We start from the raw sequence: 19,814 nt of genomic DNA, 5'->3' as shown, positions 1-19,814 counted from the left end.
GATAATGAACAGGCGCCTTATATATGTTTCGACTGTAATATCCCCCACTCTCGTGTTGATGCCGTGAATCTATTCTCAAGCTATGTCTTGGATCCTGCTTGAAATGTTGTTCGTTGAAACACAACAGAGTGGGAAAACGTTGAGAGAGAGACCGAGTTGAATCAGAATCTAGCTTAAGGATAAATTTAACCGGGTGGTATTATCATGTATAGATTGCGAAAAAAATAGATGAGATTATACCTCCGAAGCAAGGCATTCGAATGCGGCAATGGCGGTTTTAAGCTTTGCGATAACATATAAGCAATGCGTTGGGGCGGAATTGAGCTTGGGTCACCATCACAACCACTTAGATCTTGGGGGAGGTGAGATCCTCGTTGATAAGTGTACTTGTCACACTTGGCACAGTTGCATGGAGAAGAGATGGATGTTTCACAGGTTCGATATAACGAAAGTGGGGGAACTCAGAAGGGAAAAGAGGGTCCATCCTTTGGTATTTATCATTCATTCATCATCACCATCAATCAACATGGACGCTCGGACCACATCCAGGCTTTTCCCTCATGATTCGGACGGAACAAACGAGGAATTGACAATCAAGCACATCGGGTCCGAGTCACTGTCAGTGTGCGTGTGTGTGATGGGAATCCATCTGATGATCACGCTCGATACTTTATAATGTTGATGACGACATTCAGAATCATTCTTTGCATTGATCCAAGTAACGAAAGAGAAGTCGAACTCTGATGTCTATGTGGTCATATTCCTATGTTATTAGGTATCTTCGGAAGCAGCTCTATCCTGCCCCCTCCTTCGATCACCCGTTCTACTCTTTCCTACAGGTCATCCCTTTACGCAGGACCCCTCTGACCCGCTCAAGCGCCTGTTACCGTGAAGGTGAAGTACTATGTGCCCAGAGAGTAAACGATATATACCTGATAGATTCCATTCGACGCACAGGTTAGCGTAGAGCATCTTAGAGATTTGGGACAAGGGGGACTTACGACCCAAGCAGTGATGACCAAGCAAGTCAATTCAACACCAACAAAAATGGAAACTTTCTTATTGATTCTCCAACCTGGATAATCAATTTCTTTATCAATAGCTTCTTTTCTGATCGCAAGTCTTTTCTGTTCAGGCTTTCTCAAAGAATGACCCAACCATCTTCCGTCCAAGTAATCGTATATGGGTCCAAGACAAACTTCCACAGCCTTGATTGCGATTATCAAGTAAAGCACTCTATCGTATGATCCATTAGGTGTTCGATCTTGCTACGATCAGGAATTACGGTATGAGGTAAGTCATTATTCCCAAATTGGTGTAGCATACAGTGAAGGTTAGCGGCGATAAACTTACAATGGCACCTGATGCAACTTCCAGTACAGCTGAATTACCATTTTGCTTAATGACATTATCAGTATCAGTACATTGTCATCCCTTTTGGTACTTCATCAATATAAAATATACTTACGAAAGCTTTCCAGACACCAAAGGCGGTACCGAGTAATCTATCATCTCCAACCAATACGGGAATGGCACAAATAAACGTTAAAGCGTTTGTGGAAAGTGCGAAAGAAGAAATCAAGATTGGGCATAAAGGATGAACTTGTGTGAAGCCGATAAGTGAGAAGACGATGATATATAATAGAGCTGTCCATGAGACTAATCACATCCGAAATGAGAAACTCAGCTTGCATTCAAGAAGCTTCAGGATGATGGTGTTAGATGGAGCTTACCAAATACCATTCTATATCCGAATCTATCGAAGAACCAACCAGTTGCAGGAGTCAAGATGATCGGTACAATTCCTTGTAAAGACGAGTTGTAACCTGCTGCTAATTTTGATGTTCCCCTTGTATACGTTTGGATGTCTGCCAAGTTCGACGTATATACGCTTACAGCGGAATTTTGAAAGAGTTCTAACGAATAATCATACGTTAATACTTGTTCTTCATTTCGTCTTGTTACTAGAATTACAATGTCCACTTACGAGAACCACATAGGACCCAGAAGAACATGGGCCTAAAGTTGTCTCGTCAGCTGCTGCAGTTGAGTCACAAACATGAAATGAGTTTGACACTTACAATCTGAATAAGGTTGCCCATTGGAATTTTCTCTTACTCCATCCTTCCTTTAGTTTAGCATCTTTTCCTAAAGCAGGTCTATATTTCTCTGGAACGGCTCTTTCGAACCACCAATAGAAAAGTACCATTCCCAGATTGACTACACAGACGATGGTAGGAATCCATAATGCCCATCCCCACCATCCGTTGATTTCAGACATGGGCACTGCTGAAGCTTTTGAAAAAATTGAAGTTATTCGATTCCATGCTATGTCCAAAGCGAATACGAATGCTAATGATCGGCCTCGGAACCAATGCGCGTACAACTTAGATTGAGTTGATTCGATGACTATTATTTCACGAGTATTTAAAAAGTAAGTGGATGATTTCCGCCTACCTTCGGTAGATAGGTTACGTACCAGTAGATCCGAAGCCCATCAAGATCATTCCTCCGATAAGACATCCATAACTGTCTACATTTGCTGACTATTGAGTGCAGTGCCGAAAGGGATATCAGCCGTGGATGAATAAGGAAGTGCACAACGAAAGAAAGATGGTAAACTCACTATCGATGCAACAATAGCTCCGATGAGAATGAATACACTCGAAATGATAGCGGCGCTGCAAAAGATTTTATGGAATCAGCGATGACCAGAATCAAGAATGAATCAAGTACAATGATCTGCTTGAAAGAAGATGCTGGCTCACTAAGTAGCGCCCCAATAATCCATTCCCACACCACCTATGATAGGTAAGATGGTATTGACCAGACTCGACGCAGAAGCGATGGCACCATATTGAGCGTCTACACGATTGAACCATTCAGTTAACATGTAAGGTAGTACAGAGTATTGCAAAAAGTGCTCACTTGAAACGTTCAACTCTTTTTTAAATGTGGATTTGAGAGGACTTGTTATACCATCCAAGAACGAAGAACCAGTAGCGAAAAAGATGATCATGCTAAAAGCCAATAAACGATATTTCCAAGGAATATCATCTACGATTTCTTCTTTTTCTAGATATGGTGAAGATGAATGATCTTCAGAAGATCCTTCTGAAAATCCATTCTGATTTTCAAGTCGCGGTAAGACAGGAGCCGAGTTGAGGAGATCCCCGTCTTTGGGAGTAGAAGATGATTCGATTGGAAGAGATGATTTCTCCAACTCTTCTTCTTCTCCAGAAGAATGAGAGGAGGGTTTACTCATACTGCTCATCTTGATTCTGATAAGGATTCTATGAGGGATGAGGGATTACTTGGAGTGAAGAAGGGGATAGCAACGTAAGAGGAAAAAGGAAGAAAAGTAAAAATCAATCGTTTCTTATCTGATTATTGGATCTTGAATTTTTTTTTTCACTTCCGCTCAAACTAGTCGTAGCTATAGCTCGAAAGCGAAACATGTCGAGTTCTCTCTACATCTATCGGGTCCGATAAAGAAAAGCGAGTTTCCCATCCCTAAAACCACAATATTGACCGATTTATTCCGTATAGAGGAGCAGGTTCATGATTATGATGAAAGATATAGATCCGAAAATTACTCGTATCTTGGATTCAGCCACCGTGATGAAACCTGTAACATATTATTGTAAATCGACCGGAAAAACAGGCATGTAAAAGAGGAAAAAGGCGTCGGCGCCCAGTACAGGCATGTTCATGAGCAAAGTTTAAAAGTTGAACGAAGCAAGTAAGGGCGATCTGATCAAATAATGAAGGGAAAGGAACAAGGAAAATCTTCTCGAACCCTTTTTTCGGAAACTAAACCAAAAAATTAATTGGTTTTATCGCTTATCTGATACCGTAGAGTATAGAAACAAAACCAAAGAAAAAGCTTACGAGTACATGTCGGCCGATCGCTGTAGCAAAACTGCGCTTTCGGTACTAATTAAATTTTGATGTTAAGGTGAAATCTTGGCGAAAAAACTAAAAGCGGTCGGTTATAAAAACGCTTAGTAGGTACTTTAAGCCACCGATCAAGCGCAGGTCGAAATAGCACCTTAGCTAAACTTGCTAAACGGTTCAAGAAGGCAACATGTGAGAGTATTTGCGACTCTTATTAAATCCCGGAAATCGTCGTGCACAGTAGAACACAATTGACGAACGGAAAAATATCAGTTTCTCGAACTGCCAGAGGTAAGACGGGATCAACTTACCAACTGACATATGCTTGGTAAGCAGACTACGTGAAGGGATGTTAGAAGAGATGAAGTGAAATGTCACGTTGCTAGTGTAATCAAGGAACTGGTTTCAGGTAAATCTTGGTGTGAAGAAACTGCAGTCTACCTGTAGATCATCGTCTCACCGCGTTGACGCCGACAGAACTCACTACAACTCAACGTCAGGATAGCCTGCGTTCGTACCTTGTGTTATTAGATGGGAAGAAACGCTGCGTTATGCAAACTCACAGCCAAATATGACAGTTCATTCTGTGAAAGGAGGTAAGATGATGGACCATCCTTCATTACTGCTTCTGCTACGTGCTACTACCCTTCTTATTATAGATCATGGTCGCCCAGCTTCGACATCCGTCAATACTGATTTTTCACGTGATTATCCTTTATCCTAGACGTCCTTCACCACTCTATGTTTACTAGCTTGTCCCGGTCCGAGGTAATCATATGATAACTGTTTCCATCACTACTCGTAGTCACATGATTGAATCATGCATGTTGCGTTCATCTCCTCCACTTTCCAAGGGAGTGGAACACATGCATTGCAGAGCTGAGATCATCCCTCCTTCACTGTAGGACTGTCTCGATTCGGAATGTGGGTCACCGACCGGCTCATCCGGCTCCGGATCAACCCATCGCATTACACCGAAAACATCGATTTCTAAACTCTCTGATGAAATGTCATCTGTTATAACCAGATGTGTATATATATACATACCGAGATGTTCGATCGCTAGGCTGACTAACTCCTTGATCAACCAAACTTCGGGTCCCAGCACCAAGAGTTTGAAGAAGTGTTCATCATGTTGATAGGTAATACCGCTCTTATAGCGGGATTAGGACTTTCGTTTCTTGGTCAAGTCTTCAGTTTAGGTGAAGAAAGAGTAATCTCATTCCCTACTCTCTCTGAACTCGAAGGAAGGGAATCATATGACCATTTCATCGAGAATCAAATTGGTCAAGTCCCATTTTATTCATCGAGAAACGAGAAGAAGACAAGCCATCAAGAACATTTCGTATTAGCTTCAAAACATCATAAACACGCTACGCCATTATTGTTAGATTCGAAAGACGATCAAGCTATTCACGTTGCGGCTCAAACTTTCGCTGAAGATGTACATAAAGTGACTGGACAAAGGCCAAGGCTCTATAATGATACTTTACCTCATAGTATCGAAAGAGCATTGATTGTAGGAAGCATCAATAGTGACCTTGTCAAAAACGTCAAGGGCGTAAAGAGGGACGAATTGGAAGGAAAATGGGAATCTTACTCCATAGGTTGGGAAGAACAACCTTTGAAAGGTTTGAAGGAAGGTCTAATCATCACCGGTTCTGATAGAGTGAGTCACCATATCATTCAAGAACATAGCCTTGTAGCTCATTGAGAATGGTATGTTGATTTTGTTGTAGAGAGGAACAATTTATGCTTTATATACTTTATCTGAACAAATGGGTATTTCACCCTGGTATTTCTGGACTGATACTCCCGTTCGACCAAAAGATATTGTGGCTTTCAATCGAACTAAGAAATTGAATCATGGTGAACCAACTGTAAAATACAGAGGTTTGTTCATCAATGACGAACATCCAGCATTATGGGGTTGGGCTCAACAACATTGGAATAGAGATCCTTGGGAAACCGCTTTCCAAGTTGAAATGTATGAGAAATGGTTCGAAATGATGTTAAGATTAAAATCGAATTATCACTGGCCAGCAAGTGAGTACAGTCACTCCCATTTCCACACGAGTATCCTCGTTTGCAAGGGATCTGGTGTGAGTGTGGAAGCTGGTTGCGCTGATCAATGGGTGACCTGTAGTGTGGGCAAGTATGTTCGATGTAGATGGACTTGATATATCGAATGGAATGCCAAAGATACCTACGCCTGGACCTAATCAAGTATTAGCTAATAAAATGGGTGTTGTAATGGGTACTTCACACCATGAACCAATGTCAAGGAATAAACCAGAATGGGATTCTTTCGGTGTTGGAAAATGGGATTACAACGAAAACAAAGATACCTTGACTGAGTTTTGGAAATATGGTGCTGAAAGAGCTAAAGGGATGGAAACTCTTTTCACTTTGGGAATGAGAGGTGATGGTGACGAGCCTTTGAGTGGAGCAAGTAACGCTCTTGTTCAAAGTAAGTATTCGGTGTCAATGGCCACATGAATGTTTTCATCAAACTGATGACATTTCTGTATTTACTACAGATATTACAAATGCCCAACTTGGTCTACTCGATGATGTTTACGGTGATGGTTCCGATAAAATCAGTAAAATGTGGTGTATGTACAAGGAAGTTGCAGGTTATTACATGAATGGGGTAAGTTGTTTTCATTTCAGATCTAATAATATAAATATCATGACTGATCATACTTCTTGGTGTATCTACAGCTCGAAGTGCCTGATGATGGTGAGTCACCCAACGTCTTTCAGCGTTGACTCCATCGCTGACGCTTTCAAAATAATAGTGACCGTCCTCTTTGCCGATGACAATTACGGTAATTTGATGTCTGTCCTGCCAACTGACAAGCAAGATCATAAAGCCGGTGCTGGTATATACTATCACGTTGACTGTGAGCTCCCTTCCGTTTATTGCTATGGCACACTCTCTAATCCGGTTGCTGATATCATTATTATGTTCAGATGTCGGTTTCCCAAGAGATTACAAATGGACGAACACAATCAACCTAGCCAAGAGTAAGTGATTTTGCCAAATCCTATTTAAAACCATACTCCCGATTATCATCCATCCTTATGAATGTATTGCTGACTTAATGATGTTCAGCTTGGGAACAGATGAACCATGCAAGATCATTCAACACCACTTCGATATGGATCCTCAATGTCGGTTCATTGAAACCGCTCGAAATGCCATCTGAGCATTTCTTAGCGTTGGCCTACGATTCTGACGCTTGGCCAAGAAACAGCGTTGGGAAGTTCCTAAGAGCTTGGGCAGAGAGGGAATTCGGAGAAGAAGTCGCTGAAGAAACAGCTAGCATCATGTCCAAGTACTCGGTAAGTATGAGTCAGGCGATATGTGCTCGAATGGCTCGCTGATGGCGACATACAAGTTATATGCCGGAAGAGGAAAGGCTGAATTGATTAATGGAACTACTTTCTCCCTCACTAATTACGAAGAGTAAGCTTTGCTTTCTCTCATATTTTAAATAAAATTTGCTGATTCACCTTCGCTATAATAGAGCTGAAAGAGTTCTTGCTGGCTGGAACGACCTGGTTGTTCGAGCAGGCAAGGTTTACGAGAAACTCGACAAAGCTACTAAACCATCTTTCTTCCAACAAGTATACATGTTGTGTGCTGGACAAGCAAATTTGAATAGGTTGCACATCGCGGGTACGTTGAACGCCATTCTTGAGCAAGATCCTTCAGTGAAAGAACAGAAGTGCTGACTTCTATCGGTACAGTTGGCAGATCCCATCTATATGCTTTCCAAGCTAGAACAGCCGCCAATGAGTTTGCCAAAGAGGCCATCGAAGCTTTCTACAATGATGCCAATATCACTGAGACTTTCCATTCTATGCTTAATAGGAAATGGGATCAGTGAGTATATGCATTCTCGCTCCTGTATGGGATGAATTGTGCCGACTTACGTTCATTTGTGCTTCTCAGTATGTGGGATCAGGTTCATGTCAACTATTATGGAGCTTTAGAGCCTATTAGAGATTCCTTACCAGCTGTCAAATTCGTCAATCCATATCTACCTTCAAGACCTGGAATCCCAATCAAAGAGCATGCTTTACCGGGATACGTAGCTTATCTGCGAGTGACAGCTGAAAACTTCGTCGGAGCATGGCCAGGAGACACAGGTAAAAACTGTGATGCTTTATTCAAATGTCCTGATCCAACTTTACTCACTATGGATCCGTATGGAGCTAAAACGAGATGGATCGATATCGGTTCAGGTGGACCTAAAGATACTAAATTTACCTTGAAAACAGATCATGATTGGTTAAAGATCAGTGAAAGCAAAGGTCAAGTCAAATGGGACGGTTCAGATGATACAAGAATCTATATCTCTATTAATTGGGATAAAGTAAAAATCCCAAAAGATTTTAAGGAAAATAACGAGATTTATAAAACCGAAGGACATGTTTTGATTAAAGGTAATGATCGAACAAATGTTACAATCACTGTACCCATCGAAGTTCCGCCTTCGCCCCCATCAGATTTCAAAGGTCATATTCAAGGTGACGGTTATCTAGTCATTGAAGCTGCTCATTTCACCAGAAGATCTTCGAAGGATGGATACGCTTTTGAAGAGATTGAAGGGTATGGAAGAACTTTATCTGGTGTTGAAATGTTACCTTCTTCAACTCAAAATTTCACTGTTGGTCAAGGTCCAGAATTAGAATATGATTTCTGGACACATGGCGATAACGGGAAAAACGCAAAAAATGTTGAAGTAATCGTGCAAATTGGTCCAACAAACAATTTCATCGTTGGGAAAGAATTAGCTTTTGGTATTCAACTAGATGATCAATCACCTAAAGAAATCCATCCTATTCCAACACTATTATTGACTGATAATGTGAATGAAGAACCATTCAAACGAAGCGCCGTGGGTGCCGTACCTTCCGATTGGGAAAATGCAGTTTCAAGCGAAAATAGAAACGCTACTTTGTCTTTCAAATTAGATGATTCTTGGAAATCAAGTGGGAAACACACAGTCAAATTATATGGTATGACCACTGGTATCGTATTTGAAAGGATTTGGATCGATTTTGGAGGTATAAAAGAAAGAGGTTATAGTTACCTCGGTCCTCCAGAGAGTGTAAGGGTATAAACGAGAAAGAGAAGCTGATTATGAGGCTTGAAAGAGGAAGGTGAAAAGGGATACTGGAAGAACGAAAATACCAGAAGGGTATAGTTAGTAAATAGTCATTTATGTAATTGCAGTACGAGTATATGAGCGGCACTATTGCAATCCTGAACGAGGCAACAATTCGGATATTACTCTCAAACACTCTTTAAAAGTTCGAGACGTATGCCGAGACGTAAGCCAAAGCGCATCGGTCAATGGTCGGCCAATCAGGTGATTGCATATGCACCAATTTATGCCTCTCCAGTCTTTTTCGTACCACTAGATTGAGACTCTATTCGTTCCCTCTCCGTTTCCTTCTTCTTTTGTGCTTTGATTTTACGTTGCTGCAATAGGCAAGATGATTAGCGGCAATACATTGCGACCAAGCAAGATGTCTTCTGGATCATCGATCTGGAGACTGAAAAGGATTCACTCACTCTTTGTCTTCTGCCTTTCCCTCTCTTTCCTCCTTCTCCAACGGTTACATCCACATATACTTCTTTCCTCTTCTTCGCCAGAACCTCAGCGCGAGATTTCTCCTTTTTCTTATCTCGTTTACGCATATGCGGCGCGAATGACGATTTCAATAGGGATCCGTAAGTTGAATGGAATGACGAGAGGGAACTAGCTGGGATCTGATAAGGAGACGAAGATCAGCATACATTATAACATACCAGATCATATCAAGAGTGTAGATCATTACATTGCTGGAAGATTGTATAGGGTGTATTTGTTGAAAAGCAAGTCTAATTGCGTGGAGAAACTTACTTTAGCTGAGAATTTGTTATCCCCTTGAGTACATCTTATCAAAAGTTCATATTCTGGTCCACCGTCTTCAGTCGACTCGCTCTCGTCGTTCATCTGTACATCTCCATCAGGAGAGTAAGTCACTACACGAGCACGCAATTCAGCTGTTCATCTTGAAGCAAAAGCAAGACTTTAGAGCAGCTGACTTACGTCGTTTATGAGTTAACCAAACTGAATTCGAAGATGAAGGACCGGAGAAGCATGCTTCTAGTTTAGTCAGAAACTATGCGAAAGTGTTCCATATCAGCTTATGCATTTGCCCGTAGCGTTTCAGCCGCTAGCTGACGTACTTCTTCTGATGACACGAGCTGTTGGGGCATCTTGATTTGCTTTTATACTGAAATACATATAAAGATGAAAGCGAAAACAGATGGTTTGTAGGCATAAATCGATTACCCAGCTGGAAAGTTGCGATAAAGCGGAAGCAGAAACTGATTACGTAATGTTCATTCCCTCAAGTACAAACTCTCCGGTGCCCAGTTCGGAGGTGACTTGAACAAAGTGTTGCTCAGAATGATGTTGAAGTTCATATTAATATATGCTTAGAGGAACACTCGGTCTGGCCAATATCAACCTCAGAAGACAGACAAGACAGATCGTAATGCCTGCTCCTAACCCAGTGAAAACTTTAGATGGTCGTCTCAAGGTATGTCCCATTCCATATGAATGATCAAAGTGATTTTGCTGACGTGGTGGAGAATAGATGAGAGATGGTAATTCCATCCCTCAATTTGGACTTGGGTAGGCGTCTGAGCTCTGATACCTCGATCATTGAGTAGGTGGCTGATTTTGCATCTGTCACAGTGTCTACGAAATGAATGACCAGGAAGCATATGATAGCACTCGAGCAGCTTTAGATGCGGGTTATAAACATGTCGATACTGCTGAGTGGTAAGTTAGAATATCAGCTGGCACAGGTGCTGCTTCTCCACGCTAAACACCTCAGCTGACCAGGTTTTGTCAGGTATGAAAACGAAGCTCCATGTGGAAAAGCCATCAATGAATGGTGTAGTGAGTATATCATCTCTCTGACATCAATCAACATCTTTTCCCTTGGAATACCTATGTTGAAATACTGCTTTTTCACGGTACCTTGGTTTCATCGATACTGATGATGGAGTGTAGAGGAAACCGGTACACCCCGATCTGAGATCTTCTTGACATCCAAACTAATGCATAACAAGACATATGATCAAGCTTCAGCAGACATTAGGAAATCACTCAAAACAGCTCAAACAGATACATTCGATTTATATCTTATGCATTCACCTATTGGTGGACCTGAAATTCGTAAGAACATCTGGAAAGCTCTGGTCGATGCTAAGAAAGAGGGTTTACTCAAATCTATCGGTGTGAGTCAACTTCCTTCCCACAGGAATAACGTCATCTGTCGAAATTGTACTATGATTTAGAGGCTAATTAACAGATGATTGAATGAGGTAGGTATCAAATTTCGGTGAGAAACATATTCAAGAAATGATCGATCAAGGTGTTGAATTACCTGTCGTAAATCAAATTGATTTACATCCATTCATGAGACATCCTGAGATTGTTGATATCTGTGAACAAAATGACATCATTTTGGAAGTGAGTAATGCATCTTCAGCCCTCACCTCTTCCATGTAAATCCAATGGATTCAGAAAATCGATGCTGATTTATTTGTGATCAGGCTTGGGGACCTTTAGCAAGAGCCATGAGGTTCAACCATCCTTCAATTCAGAAGATCTCAAAGGCAAAAGGTAGAGATGTCGGTCAAATCTTCTTAAGATGGGGTCTTCAACATGTGAGTATGATCAATCACCTTCTCCCCCTGCCTTCCTCCAGTAAAATCGGACTGCTTCTCTGTACTTTCAAAGGAAAAGAAGATAGTATCGAGGGTTCAAAAGCTGACGAAAACTTTCTGGTATAGGGATTCATCATCATTCCTAAGTCCGTTTCGCCCAAACGAATCGCATCCAATTCTCAGATCTTCGATTTCGAGCTTGATGCAGATGAGATGAAAGAGGTAAGTCAATCAGGACTGCTCAACTGCATACATCTCCCTGTACTATTGATATAGAGTCATTGGGATACAAGCTGATGCACCGCACAACCACTTTCAGCTTGACGGTCTCGACGAGTATCTGGTCACTGATTGGGATGTAGTGGATGTAGAGTAAATGTTTATCATATATACATAACTTTTTCAGTCGCAATATGTAGAAGGGTTCGGAAGCGGAACACTTTGCTAATGACAGTTAAAAATGCATATACACATCCTTATTCCTTTATATAATGGTCTAAAACATTTTCCATACATACTGCAATTCTACACGCAACTTGAAAAAGTCTAATATCCTCTACCAAAGTGAACTTCGTTGATAACACCCTTCTTGTCCAGAACTCTCTTAGCGTTGGTCAATAAGATATCAGCAGCGATATCCATCTCATTTTCTGAATTTCCGGATATGTGAGGTGTGACAACTACTTTTGGATGTGACCATAATGGATGATCAGATGTGAGAGGTTCAGGATCAGTCACGTCCAATGCAGCACCAAAGATTTTAGATGTTTCCAATACGGCGAGCAAGTCATCTACGGTAGTTTGGGTTGAATCAGTTTCGAATTATGGCATTGTAGATATGGGAGTCGAGATTACACCGCCGCGAGCACTTACCTGAGGGGATCAAACTTCCTCTTCCTACATTGACCAATACAGCGCCTTCGGGTAATTTCTCTGCATCACAAACGGAAAGTCAGTCACATTCGGATTAAAAGAGGAGAAAGTAGTGGGGAGTGTATGAGAGGAGGAAGTAGAGGGGAAGTATGAGAGAATGGGTAAATAAGTATAATAATAACTAGTTGACTACTTACCTAACTTCTCCTTGCTCAAGAAACCTTGAGTAGCAGGAGTACCAGGTAAACTACAGATTAAAACGTCTGATTTACCAAGGAATGACTCAAAAGCTTTGGGATCTTTAGTCGAATAGTATTCTTCAGGGATAGATCCTATACAAGCGAAGACGTTGAGTAAGCAATCTTGCAAATATACCAGATGCTTCGAATTTGAGATATCAAAAGGACATACCATCTTTATCACCAGTCCCAGGAATGATATACTGTGCATGCGGATGCTCTCGTTAGTTGTATCCCAGGTGTGTCAAATTATGTGGTGGTTATGACTTACGCCATCTTGAGGAGTAGCTTTACCAGAAGTATTGGCAGCTATAATCTTCATTCCGTGAGCTTTGAGTAATCTTGCTGTTTCTCTGCCTAAAGCGCCGTAACCCTATATAAATATGATAGGTGAGCAAAGCATCTCAACAAGAAGGAACGTAGAATTCTTGTTGTCTATGACGTGGTTGATAGGAAAGATACGAACCAATAAACCAGCTGTGCGGCCGTAAGTTGACTTAGCAACATAAGTTTCGCCCTTGACATCACATTCTGTTTCTGATAACCACTTTTTCTTCTCCTACGAGGTTTTTAGAATGGATTATCAGCGTCTGTCCCTGTTCAGAGGCATATAGATCTACCCTTGCCAGTGTGAACCCGAGGATTGGAGAACTTACATGACCAGCAATGATCAATCTTGGCCATTGATGTAATAAAGCAATTGTCATTCCTACCGCGTAAGGAGGGATACTCAACACGTGTGTACCACTGGCAGTTGATAAACTAATCTTATCCTTCTTCTCATCTTTATCCTGGTCCAAACTGTCCATATAAGATTTGATAGGCTTTGTCTTTTGCATAGAATCTGATCCTGCAGAGGCTAATTGTACGTGTTTCAATTTAGGTAATTGATCTAAAGAAGTTATATCTTGTGGTAAACCACTTCCTGGAGTAAAAAAGATATCAATCTCGTTTAACTCGTCAGAGGTAAATCTCTCGTTGGATGATTTAGGATGATATATAACCTTTTGAAAGTTGGATTTAAGCTTTTCGATCGTAGAAGATTCGAGTCCTACTGAACATCCTAAAGTGAGTGGGATGGATGGTGACATGTTGATTGATCGTTTGAAGAGATGTGAGGTCGAGTGATGCAATATTGAGAACAAAGGTCGAGTAAGTATCAACATATACTGAGCAGAATCTGTTTCGGACGAGTATGGTGGGGAAGAGAAGAATAGACGTTCTTTTATAATAGATGGATATGCATATGAGGTCGATCAGATTAGTGATTATCAGTTTTATTATGTCACCATCCGGACCGGATATGACCGAGATGAAATCCACCAGGTCCACTTGGATGGATTGGGTTGATATGGCATTCTCCTGCTACTATTCTTGACGATCAGTGCAGAAACCCTTGCCAGATCGATACTTCATATACCGTGGCATGCGGGAGGCCATTCCATCCGATAGATGAAAGTATCCAAGTAAGACTTCAAGACCTTATAGCAAAACGAGAGAGATGCCAAAAAAATTGGTTGGGGGCCACCCTCCACCCTACAGTTTTGCCAATGCCTAAACTGATACCCCCACCCGTGAAACCCTCTTGAGGAAGTCCTGGTGTACTAATTGGCCAATTTCTTGACGGAAAACTTGCTGGGAGGCCATGGTCGACAATATCTCCTATGCTCAAGTGGGCGTCCCCATGCTGAAACATAACTGAAAGAAACGCTGAAGCTCAGGGGTAGGGAAGGATCAGGATACTCTACGTATTCTGCAAGTGAGATGAACCGTCATCTCCTTCCCACCGAAATGTATAGTATCTCATGTCGAGATGCAAAACCATCTTAGCGGATTTAGTAGATTGACACACATCCATTTCCACTTTAGCGGATTGAAGATAAATAAGTACGGCGAAACAAAATTACTGTAACTATGTCTCACTTCCCTATTTGCCACTACGCATACTGTAACAGTCATCAGCCTTCTACGCCTCAGTATCATCCCTCATTCGTCCACTCCAAGGCATTCGCATCCGACTATCGACCTGCTGGCCAATGAAGACATAAAGTATCACTACCTTCAGCCCTTCGAAGTGTATATAGGGTCTGTTTCAATCTGTTCTCTTCTCTCTAAATCCATCTCTGATAAGCTCTTCAAACAGTTGGGACCATGGTGATCCAAGCATACCTGAGAGCATTCTTCAGTTGTACACTGCTCAGATCTCCACGAGTTGACCATGTTGCCGCATTTAGCAGGACGCAATAACCCACCGAATTCTGACCTGTTGACAATCTCCCCCTAAAAAAGGAGTCGTCAGACGTTATCGCGTACCCACCGTATTATGCATGCTTGTGAGAGATGTGAGAAGGTGGACGGGTAGAAATTTGCTCAAGGACTCACCTTCTCGTCTCTGGGCATGACCCACTGGTGACAAAAAGATTCTCGACCGACTTCTACACCCTCGCCTGTCAATTCATCATCATCATCGTCATCAGATTTGGTTAGTTGATCTCCAACGGAATCGGAGGTAGTCCTGCTGATAGCTCCTCGAAGTTTACCTGTGATATGATGAGACAAATTGATTGCTTTACCTAACAAAGTAGGCGGAGAAGAATCTGTCGGGTATCTGTCGCCTTTGCCACCAAGAATGACAGCTTCGTCTTCAAATCTATCATCCTCTGTGCTAACAAGAACGGCAGTATCACCTTTTGTCGACATGCTGTAGGAAGGTTACTTTGTATTTGAACTGATGGGGGGAGAATGAACCCCAGTATGACTGAGCTAGATATATATGTGGTCATAAGACCCTCTGTGCCTTTTGGCGTACAGCAAGGAGAAGAGAAATCACTGTCGAGGAATGAGTAACAGTAAAAGTTTTGGAAGACTTCTTGGATACTGAAAGGAGCTACTGTTCAGTTGGACGAGACTCCTCGAAGTCTTTTTGACCGCGGGCTACATCGATGAGGCAGGAAAACCAAGAGAGTCATCAGAGTGTCTTACATCTCGACTGAAATCATCACTCTGCTGCACGTGCTATGTATTCGATCCACTGCGTCCTATCAAGTTTGGACTTTATCAAAGTCTTCCACTTGAATCTCGATTCGACTAAGCTGGCTATCCCAAACAGTCTTACAAGTATCACAGAAATGATTCAGACATCTGGACATACAGTCCTCCGCGATACAACTTTCGCTTTTCCATCCACTGGCGTTCTCTTGACACACCACTTTTGACAGCCCCGTCGATTGACTTGAATCCGTGATATCCTTCGTCTCGTTTCAGCGAATTTCCCGACCGGTTATCGCATCCCAATGATTGTTCTGGTAGATTTGAGAAGGAAATTGCTCACAAGTGTGGTTTCTTATTTGCATTGTTCCTGATTCTTCTGAACTTCAATGATTTGCTTCTGCATTTTCTTTTTCCCCAAGAACCCTTTGAGGGATGAAATTCGATTGCTCAGAAAGGATTGAGCAGTGGCGGTGGCACCTGTGGTCATATAAGCTGCTTTGCTCAATGCGCTGCGTGAAGGTTCAATTTCAGGACGACTGTCAGTGGATGGTCGAAGATAGTTCACACCATCATCAGACTCAGACTCAGAAGTAAGTGGATCTCTGTCGCCAGGTCGTAGGGAAGCCATACTCAGCGGAAGGGATAGAAGGTTAGGTGATGAGAATCGACAATCGAGGAGTGTCAAGATAAGTACCAGCAGTGTAGGTCCCCATGTGAATTCAGATCGAAAGCAGTATAGAAGGCTTCACAATGAATGGTATTAACGGAAAAAGGATGATGAGCTTGATTAAAGGTTTGCCACAAAACGAGCTTCCGACAATTGCTTCACGATGATCCTTTTGATAAACCGAAAGGAGGGTACTACGTCTTGGCTCTTCGTCTGCCTCACAGTGAGAATAGCAGAAGTAACGGAAATGTCAAGGAGAAGTCTCTGGGCCTTCACCGAAGAAAGGGGCTGTTTGTGTCTGTCAAGAGCAAGATACACGGACTTCGAGTGGCGAATTTCATCTTCACATATGACTGATTTTGTAAGGCTTACTACACAATCCATAATGCTCATAGTGCATGTACGGTACTGTATACGATATCGACATCTACAAGTAAGAGTAAGGCTCATGCAGGTTGCGATTCCACTAATACGCTTCCGATCAAGCGATTCCAAGCTTTCTGGCAGGTATCACAAGAATGTTCGGGACACCTAAAAATACAGTCTTTCTCTTTGCAATCAATACTTTTCCATTGACTTTGAAGTGATAGACATTCATGTTCTCGAGGCTTCACATCAACGGATGTGTCATCGTGCTATAGTATGCATCAGCGGAAATTCAGGTCGTGGTGGGTTGTCGTTTCCCTGTGATTGGATCCTGTAAGGATTTGTAAGATTTACTTACAGGTTTATCATTGCCCTCCTCTGCGAACACCCACTTACCACACCTGTACTCGTCTCTCTTTTCCCAAAGCGAATCGTTGATTTGTTTTTGCATTTTCATCCGTTCGAAGTATTCCTGAACTTTGTCCTGTAAGGGTTTGACATTTGTGTCCCAAGCCGAGGAGACAGACTCGGTCGTAGCGGTGGATAATTTGTCGGCGAAAGTGCTGGCAGTCTGCTGCCATTTACTGGCTGAAGATGGATTCGGATCCTCAGAAGGTAGAGTATGGTCGGAGGCTTTTAGCGAGTAGTGGAGTTGAGTTCGGAACCGATCTCAGTGTCTGAGAGGTCTACTTGAATAGATTGCCCTGACGACATGCTTTATGTTATAATAGATGAGTTTGGTGGAATGAGTGAAAATCCCAAACAAAACGATACAGAAGAATCGCGTGTTAGATTTGAGCTGATCGCCCTGCTATATGTTTGTCATAAGACTCAGCGATATCGCGCAGATCTTACGGTCTAGATCTTCAGCCCGGTGTTGCGTTCTCTGTTCGAAGACATCAGACCGACACGATCGGGTCAAAGAATACCTTCCATTTGTTATCGACCAGTAAGCTGGTTAGTCCAGAATGACCTTTCGTAATGTACCGTGATGAATGGGCAAATGCATGTGTTTCCATCTAAATCTATTTGTTCTAAGCAAATTCTGTGAATTTACCTTCACCTTTTGCACCAGCAGCTTTGACACTCTCTACTAAAGCAGCCTTAGCAGGTGCACCGTTTCCGGCCTTTTCAATTTTCTCTTTGAGATCTTTGACCTCCTCAGGTTCGAGGATATCAACGAGGATATCAAGTTCAGCGAGTTGTTTCTCAACTACTGCAGCTGAAGGTGATTGACCTTCAGGTTGGAAGTAATTTGAAGAAGAGATGATAGTGGCGATTGACTAAATAACCCATGACGTTATCAGCTTTACTACATGAAAATTTCAATGGAGCCTTACAGAAGTGAAGCTGAGGAACAAATTACTCACCTTCTTCCACTTCTTCAAGTTCTTCCTGGCTGCTTCCTTAGCTTTCTTAGCAGCTTCTCTATCTCCCTTGGAAGCCTCATTGGCTTTTTTGTCGGCCTCTTTCTTCTCAGCTTCCTCTTTCTTCTTTTGTTCCTCGGCTGCCTTCTTTTGAGCTGGAGTCAAAGCTTTAGGAGCACCGTTTGCTACACTACCCTTCTTCTTAGCATCTCTGGCAGCTTTCTCTTCAGCCTTGATTCGTTTGATTCGAGGGTCCAAAGCAAGAACTTGGTCAACGAGGGTTCGGAGTCTGGTGTTGTCCTCCTTCTTTCTTCGAGTTCGTTCAGACTTGTTTTTTTTTTCAGTGAATCGCTTGTCGTCTCGGCTGAAGAAAGATAACATTTATCAGTTGAGTCGTAAAGAGAAACTCTATTGGTACACCGAAAGAGCCTACTCACTTGTCAGAACCTTCGTTGACTTCTTTGTCGTGCCATTCGAAAGATCTCCAAGAATCAAAGTTGTAGAAGAAATCGTAAAATCCTTCAACTTCCTTTTTAGGAGCATCCAAGCTACCGAATTCAGGAACGGGTTGAACTCTTGAGAATCTACCTTCTCTAGAGAAAATCTTGTTACAAGTAGAAACGAATTCTTCTGGTGAGAGTGACTTGAGGTCTGGTACTTCATCTTCGATGTTCCAGTCGACTGAATCGAATTGTTTTCTCTTGTCAGAGTGAGTAAGAGTTTCGTGAGCTAGAATAACAAAAGCGCGCGACATTAGCGATAGTGTTCGTTGTTTACTTTGTCCTCAACGATAACAATGGTGACTCACCTTTTTGGATACATTTGAAGAATGAATCATCATTAGCACCGTGTTGAGCAGCTTTCTTGTCAGGGTGATGTCTGAGAACCTTTCTTCGGTCTAGATGAATTAGGAAGAATGAATCAGTGTTTTCCCTTTTCTTGTCCTGTTTCTCTGGAAAAAAAAAAAGGAGAATGAGAACTCACGAGCGATTCTAATATGTTCATCATGAGCTTTATATCTCAAGTGACCTAAACCTAAAACGGCATAATGATCTTGTTTTTTCCATTCTTTTGGATCTTGAGACAAGACATGATGAGGTTCTTCTTCTTCACCTAAACCTGGATAAAGTGATCCGTCACCTTTATCTACGTTTGAAGCTTCGGCTTCTTCTCTAGCTTTGATGATGTTTTTATCATCTTCTTCAAATGATCGTTGGAGTATTTGTCTTCTGGCTGCACCGATGAACGATGGACCGGCGGGATACAGAGTTAATTGAGTAGGGGCTGAGGGTTTGGAGGCAGATGGTTTGGTCCAGCCTGATGGGGCGGAGGGTAGGGTGAACGGCAATGTTATTACGGATGCCATTTTTGAGTTGATTGGTATATGTATGACTTTTAGAGTGAAGAAAGGTATGAAGCGACTCAAAATGTTGAAGTCAAACTAACTGAGATGTTGATATCTCAATCCGAAAAAAAGTAGCAATTAAAACGTGAAATGATATTTAATACCCCGTGAATTTATTCCATTTTATCCCAAAACAATACTGGTTATATCAACCTCCATCTTCATCATCTCGTTCGCATTTCAACCTTACAAAAACACCATATCATTCACAACCTTGCTATACGTTTAATGTCAACAGCTCAAGACAGACTCCCATCGACAGCGT

General features: G+C 41.9%; 7 protein-coding genes across 7 annotated transcripts; 2 read left to right on the top strand and 5 right to left on the bottom strand.

The window, feature by feature from the left end:
• Positions 1 to 902: 902 nt before the first annotated feature.
• Positions 903 to 3,274, bottom strand: IL334_006843 (uncharacterized protein; the record flags this gene model as incomplete). Its single annotated transcript, XM_062938540.1, has 11 exons — positions 903 to 932; positions 1,002 to 1,268; positions 1,354 to 1,398; positions 1,469 to 1,659; positions 1,734 to 1,916; positions 1,988 to 2,019; positions 2,082 to 2,409; positions 2,480 to 2,546; positions 2,627 to 2,681; positions 2,769 to 2,865; positions 2,929 to 3,274. The coding sequence occupies 11 exons, from the start codon at positions 3,272 to 3,274 to the stop codon at positions 903 to 905; spliced, it is 1,641 nt and encodes a 546-aa protein (XP_062794591.1).
• Positions 3,275 to 5,029: 1,755 nt separating this feature from the next.
• On the top strand, positions 5,030 to 9,032 carry IL334_006842 (uncharacterized protein; the record flags this gene model as incomplete). Its single annotated transcript, XM_062938539.1, has 12 exons — positions 5,030 to 5,566; positions 5,637 to 5,943; positions 6,044 to 6,367; positions 6,438 to 6,550; positions 6,622 to 6,640; positions 6,699 to 6,803; positions 6,874 to 6,927; positions 7,016 to 7,245; positions 7,302 to 7,369; positions 7,431 to 7,582; positions 7,654 to 7,789; positions 7,859 to 9,032. The coding sequence occupies 12 exons, from the start codon at positions 5,030 to 5,032 to the stop codon at positions 9,030 to 9,032; spliced, it is 3,219 nt and encodes a 1,072-aa protein (XP_062794590.1).
• Positions 9,033 to 9,301: 269 nt separating this feature from the next.
• On the bottom strand, positions 9,302 to 10,177 carry IL334_006841 (uncharacterized protein; the record flags this gene model as incomplete). Its single annotated transcript, XM_062938538.1, has 5 exons — positions 9,302 to 9,394; positions 9,488 to 9,685; positions 9,819 to 9,940; positions 10,008 to 10,080; positions 10,148 to 10,177. The coding sequence occupies 5 exons, from the start codon at positions 10,175 to 10,177 to the stop codon at positions 9,302 to 9,304; spliced, it is 516 nt and encodes a 171-aa protein (XP_062794589.1).
• A 281-nt stretch (positions 10,178 to 10,458) lies between these two features.
• On the top strand, positions 10,459 to 12,017 carry IL334_006840 (uncharacterized protein; the record flags this gene model as incomplete). The annotated part of the gene is made up of 9 exons (XM_062938537.1): positions 10,459 to 10,503; positions 10,561 to 10,598; positions 10,662 to 10,748; positions 10,822 to 10,868; positions 10,983 to 11,209; positions 11,301 to 11,444; positions 11,528 to 11,641; positions 11,768 to 11,863; positions 11,961 to 12,017. 9 exons carry the CDS (start codon positions 10,459 to 10,461, stop codon positions 12,015 to 12,017), a joined length of 855 nt encoding a protein of 284 aa, XP_062794588.1.
• A 170-nt stretch (positions 12,018 to 12,187) lies between these two features.
• IL334_006839 (uncharacterized protein) lies at positions 12,188 to 13,844 on the bottom strand (the record flags this gene model as incomplete). Its single annotated transcript, XM_062938536.1, has 7 exons — positions 12,188 to 12,432; positions 12,515 to 12,574; positions 12,712 to 12,846; positions 12,926 to 12,956; positions 13,025 to 13,126; positions 13,220 to 13,312; positions 13,410 to 13,844. 7 exons carry the CDS (start codon positions 13,842 to 13,844, stop codon positions 12,188 to 12,190), a joined length of 1,101 nt encoding a protein of 366 aa, XP_062794587.1.
• Positions 13,845 to 14,771: 927 nt separating this feature from the next.
• Positions 14,772 to 15,453, bottom strand: IL334_006838 (uncharacterized protein; the record flags this gene model as incomplete). Its single annotated transcript, XM_062938535.1, has 3 exons — positions 14,772 to 14,864; positions 14,923 to 15,033; positions 15,136 to 15,453. 3 exons carry the CDS (start codon positions 15,451 to 15,453, stop codon positions 14,772 to 14,774), a joined length of 522 nt encoding a protein of 173 aa, XP_062794586.1.
• Positions 15,454 to 17,811: 2,358 nt separating this feature from the next.
• Positions 17,812 to 19,510, bottom strand: IL334_006837 (uncharacterized protein; the record flags this gene model as incomplete). Its single annotated transcript, XM_062938534.1, has 5 exons — positions 17,812 to 18,060; positions 18,148 to 18,508; positions 18,582 to 18,873; positions 18,953 to 19,042; positions 19,129 to 19,510. 5 exons carry the CDS (start codon positions 19,508 to 19,510, stop codon positions 17,812 to 17,814), a joined length of 1,374 nt encoding a protein of 457 aa, XP_062794585.1.
• Between the last annotated feature and the right edge of the window lie 304 nt (positions 19,511 to 19,814).

Source organism: Kwoniella shivajii, chromosome 9 (genome assembly GCF_035658355.1).
Source record: "Kwoniella shivajii chromosome 9, complete sequence".
In the NCBI taxonomy this organism is placed as follows: domain Eukaryota; kingdom Fungi; phylum Basidiomycota; class Tremellomycetes; order Tremellales; family Cryptococcaceae; genus Kwoniella; species Kwoniella shivajii.
This window is presented reverse-complemented; position numbering and strand designations above follow the sequence as displayed.